The 4,695-nt window shown below is 60.1% G+C and overlaps 1 protein-coding gene across 1 annotated transcript; it reads left to right on the top strand.

Annotated features, from left to right (window-relative positions):
• The first annotated feature begins 1,169 nt into the window (after window positions 1-1,169).
• FOXD2 (forkhead box D2) lies at window positions 1,170-3,994 on the top strand. Its single transcript, XM_071750204.1, is given in 3 exon segments — window positions 1,170-2,240; window positions 2,243-2,289; window positions 2,291-3,994. Coding segments are annotated over 3 exon segments (1,335 nt in total). The 5' UTR covers window positions 1,170-1,453; the 3' UTR covers window positions 2,792-3,994.
• Window positions 3,995-4,695: the final 701 nt, after the last annotated feature.

Raw genomic sequence — 4,695 nt, 5'->3', positions numbered from 1 at the left:
AGGTGGGTGTTCGCTGCCCATCGCCTCCTCTCTGACAGCCGTCGGGGGTTGCTGCCTCTCGGGGGAGGGATGGCAAAAGAGGGGCGGGCAGGGGATCCTGAGGCCGAAGGAGATTCTTCGTCCCGGAGCGTGCCTGGGGCCTGGCCGGGAGGTGGGTGGGCCACCTCAGAAAGCGGTACCAGGCCTGGTCAGCCTCATCTGTCAGGGATGAGGGACTTCGGTGCCGTCCCAGCACCCCGTGGACATACACAGCCTTCGCTTTGGTTCGTTCTTGCTTTCTTTCAAGCTTTCTTGGTGGCTTGACGGAGTTTTCCTCCTTGCCTTCTGCCCCGCACCTGCCGGGTGGCAGCATCCCTTCCGCGGCTGCGAGCCCATGGGAGCCCTCGGGAAAGGCGAATTTCCAGTCAGGTTGTTCCAAGATCGGTACTGTGTCGGTGACATTAGGGCGTGAAGAAGGGGAGCGGAGATCCCCAAATTCACACGATCTCTCAAAGGGCCGAGGGGTCGGCCCTGGTCGAGAGAGGGTTTCCTCTGGGGAGGCAGCTGGAAGGAGGAAGCTCATCCCCTGGCCTGTGGGTGGGCAGCTCTCGGGGGGCGAAGGGACCCCCGGTCGTCGCATCTCAGAGGAATGGGCTCTGCGAGCCTCCAGCACCGAGGGGTGTCTGAGGCGAGGGGGTGTTATCCAGCACTGACCTCCTCCCACTCCCACACCAGCCGGCTCCTAGCGAAGCCGGTGGCATTCGTGCGCATGGGGAGAGAGATGCTCCTTTCCTCGAAAGCATCCCCTCGGGAGCAGGGGGGGTGGGTGTGGTATGGAGTGGGGCGCGTTCCCCGGGGACCCGGCCAAGCCGGGCAGCCCCACTCTGTGCCCCGGGGGGGCTGCGGCGGGCGGCACGTGATGCCGAGGCGGCCGTATAAAGGCCTGGGGAGCGCTGGCAGAAGACGCAGAGTGAGAGCGTTTCCACCGGGTCCCAGCTCGGGGAGGGGTGGGGAGGGGGGAGCCGCCTTCCCAACTTCTGCCCTCCCCCCTCCCTCTTCCCCCGCCCCTCCCTCCCCCCAGCCCAGCCAAGGAACCGCCGCCGCACTCCCCGCTTTTTTTTTTTCCCGCCCCCCACCACTTTTTCTTCTCTCTCCCCCCCCCTTTTTATTATCATTATTACTATTATTTATTATCGCTGCTTTCAAGCTCCCTGCCCAGCCTCCGGGCGTCTCGTCCCTCCGCCCCCGCCCCGCACCCCCTCCGCCGCCCCTCCCTCCGCAGCCACCACCCCGCAGCCCTGCCGCGGCCCCGCCAGCAGCGGCGCGGCGAGCGGGGCGCGGAGCGGCGGCGCCGGGGCGCGGAGTCCCATCGGCGGCCGCAGCCCTCCGGCACGGCCCCGGGCCCATCCCGGGAGCCGCCACTAGGTGGGGGGGGGAGCCCGGCCCCGGCCCCGGCCGCTCCGGCCGCACAACAATGACTTTGGGCAGCAGCAGCGGCGGCGGCGGCTGCGGGATCATGTCCGAGCGCTCCCCGGAGGAAGAGCCGCTCTCCGAGGTGGAGGACGCGGATATCGACGTGGTGGGCCCGCCCCAGGATGGGGGCAAGTACAGCGAGGACGAGGAGGACGACGACGAGGAGGACGAGGAGGACGGAGGCGATCCGCTGGGGCTGGCCCTGCCGCGGAGCGGGACCGCCAAGGCGCGCATGGGGGGGTCCCCGGAGCGGCTTTCCCCCGCCGGCGGCTCGGAGCCGGCCTGTGCCCGCGGCGCCGCGCCCGGGGAGAAGGGGCCGGCGGGTGGCGGTGGCGGCGGAGGCGCGGGGGGGAAGAACCCGCTGGTGAAACCGCCCTACTCCTACATCGCCCTCATCACCATGGCCATCCTGCAGAGCCCCAAGAAGCGACTGACGCTGAGCGAGATCTGCGAGTTCATAAGCGGACGCTTTCCCTACTACCGGGAGAAGTTCCCCGCCTGGCAGAACAGCATCCGCCACAACCTCTCACTCAACGACTGCTTCGTCAAGATCCCCCGGGAACCCGGCAACCCGGGCAAGGGCAACTACTGGACGCTGGACCCCGAGTCCGCCGACATGTTCGACAACGGGAGCTTCCTGCGCCGGAGGAAGCGCTTCAAGCGGCAACAGCAGCTGCACCCGCCGCACCCCGAGCTGCTGCTGCGGGCCGGGGCCGCTGACCCTGCTGCCTTCCTGCCCGGCTTCGCCTACGGACCTTACGGCTACAACTACGGCCTGCAGCTCCAGGGCTATCCCCACCACCACCATCCCGGCGGAGGCGGGGGCGGCGCCGCCGCGGGAGCCTTCCCTTTCCCGGCGCCGCACTGCCCGTTACCGGCTCCGCCGCCTCCCGCCGCCGCCTCCGTCTTCTCCGCCGCCTCGGGGCTGCCCTCCTTCCTGGGCGGCGAGCTGAACTGCAGGAAGTCCTTCTACCATCCCCAGCTGAGCCCCACCGCCCTGCCCGCCGCCCTCCTCCAGACCCTGAAGCCGGACCCGACGCCCGCCGGCGGCGGCGGCGGCGGCAGCGGCGGCAGCACCAACCACCCCTCCCGGCCTTCTTTTTCCATAGACAACATCATCGGGGGGGCCGTGCCCCCGCCGCCCAGCACCAACCCCAGCGCCGCGCCCGCCGCGCCCTACCCCGCCGGCCAGGCGGGCCCCCCGGCACAGGTCCTGGCCGTGCTCAGCCCCGCCTTGGCCCCGGCACAGCCCCAGGTCAGCCTGGCACACGAGCCGCTCCTGCAGCCGACCCAGAACTTTTCCAGTAAAATCACAACTCTGAGCAGCTGTCATTTTTAAAGTGTGCTGGGGAGGAGGGGGATGGGGATGGGAGGAGGGGGGGGGGGAGAGTCGCGAAGCAAACGGCCCCTTCCCAGCTCTCCCCCTCTCCTCCGAAACTGCTCCCCTTCCCTCTCCCCGTCCCCCCCATCTTCTCCTGTTGTGTTTTAAGGTAGGAAAAAATTTCCTCTCTTTTTTCTTTTTCCTTTTTTTTTTTTTTTTTTTTTTTAAGTTTTTCCTTTATTTCCAGGCTCTGTGGCATACAGATCTGTTTGTGTCTCTCTGCTCGGAAAAAAAAATAGAAAAAAAAAAAGAAAAGAAAGAAAAAAAAAAAAAAGAAAGGAAGAAAAAAAAAGATAAAACCCAAACAAAAATAAATCGGGAGGGTGGGAGGGGAGAAAGAGTAACACGATTTCGTCCCACCAGCGCCAAAGCATATTTATAAAGTGGCCGTAATAGAAGCTGGGACCTGGGCTGGTTGAACACGCAACGTCTTGCGGGGGTGAGGAGGGAGATATTAAGAAAGAAGCGGTCTTAGTGTCAGAAATGTTTCCTTTGAGAGGTGCGGGTTTTCCGCGGGGATCCCCCAAATCGCCTGGGAAAGCGGTCAGGGGAATTGCAGCCACCCCCGGTCGCAGCGAGCCCGGTTTCTTTCCTGCAAATCCCTCTCCCGGGCGGCTTTACCATGTGTGTCCGTCTCTCCCCTCTTCTCAAAGAAAATGTTTTAATGGCTCGATCTTGGTTTTAGTTTCTTTGAAGCTTCGGGTTTGGTTTAAAGAGGCACTGTTTAGGGTTTCTTTATTTTTAAGAAGAAGATAAGTCAGTGAAACTCAGGACTGCTGTGTGGGTTTTGTTGCTTTTTTTTTTTTTTTTTTTCTTTTTTTTTTTTGGACATTCAAATGCACGTTTAAAAGAAAACCCCGTCAGGAAGTTTGGACAATTTCCATACCTTTTTTTTTTTTTTTTTTTTTTTTTTTAATCCCTGTTTTCCCACCCCCTCCGTGCGTGGGTTTTTTGGTGTCTTGGTAATTATTTGTATATAGATCATTCGGGAGCTAATGAGCGGAGTCCAGTTAACTCTTCACTGGTTGTGCATCCGTCATATCTATTTTATTGAGAGAATCTGTGAATAATTTGATGTGGAAAAGGCAACAGAATTTTGTCCACCGTTGGTGTAAATTAATAAATGTTTGTGACCTGGTTAAAAAAAAAAATAATTAATAATCATCCCACTCGTTCTTTGCGATGTCCTTTGTCACCCTGAGAGCCAAGAGTCCCGCTCGGGCCTTGGGGAAGCGAGTGGCTCCTACCCCCGGGATGGTGGCACTCGGCCGGTTGCGGAGTTTTCGCTGCCTGAAGCCGTTCCCTCCGCGGCCGGGAGCGCAGCCTGCGCGGGGCTACTCCGCGTCGCCTCCCTTTCCAGCGCCGCGGGCGGTGGCTCCCCCGGCCCCTTCCATGGCCGGAGGGGTGGTCCCTGCTTTGGGTGCACGGGCCGTCAATGGAATGGGCGCTCTGAATTTTTTTTTTTTGTTGTTGTTGTTAGTTTTATATTTTTCATTTAGTTGCTTGCTTTTTGGTGTGTGTTTGTTGTCATGTTCTCCCCCCCCCCCAAAAAAAACCTAACCAAAATACCAACAAAAAAAAAAAATCCTGTGCCTGTTTCCAGGGGGACGGAGAGGGGGACGGAGAGGAAGGAGGGGGGGGCAGGAGAAAGGTTATCCCTTCTCTTCCCCCCTCCGCTTTCCTTTATTTTGTTTGGAAAAGTTGACACATGAGAAAATAAGTTGGAGGGTTTCCCCCCCACACACGTTCCCCTTGGGCCTGAAGGATTTGAATGACCGAATGAAACTTGATCTCTGCCTAAATTTTGCAACAACCTACAAAGTAAATAAACATCTTCAAGAGCTCCCTTCTCCAAACCACCC

The sequence above is a fragment of the Heliangelus exortis genome, chromosome 8 (assembly GCF_036169615.1).
Source record: "Heliangelus exortis chromosome 8, bHelExo1.hap1, whole genome shotgun sequence".
Taxonomy (NCBI): Eukaryota; Metazoa; Chordata; class Aves; order Apodiformes; family Trochilidae; genus Heliangelus; species Heliangelus exortis.
The sequence above is the reverse complement of the archived record's forward strand: the minus strand, read 5'-3'. Positions and strand labels throughout refer to the sequence as shown.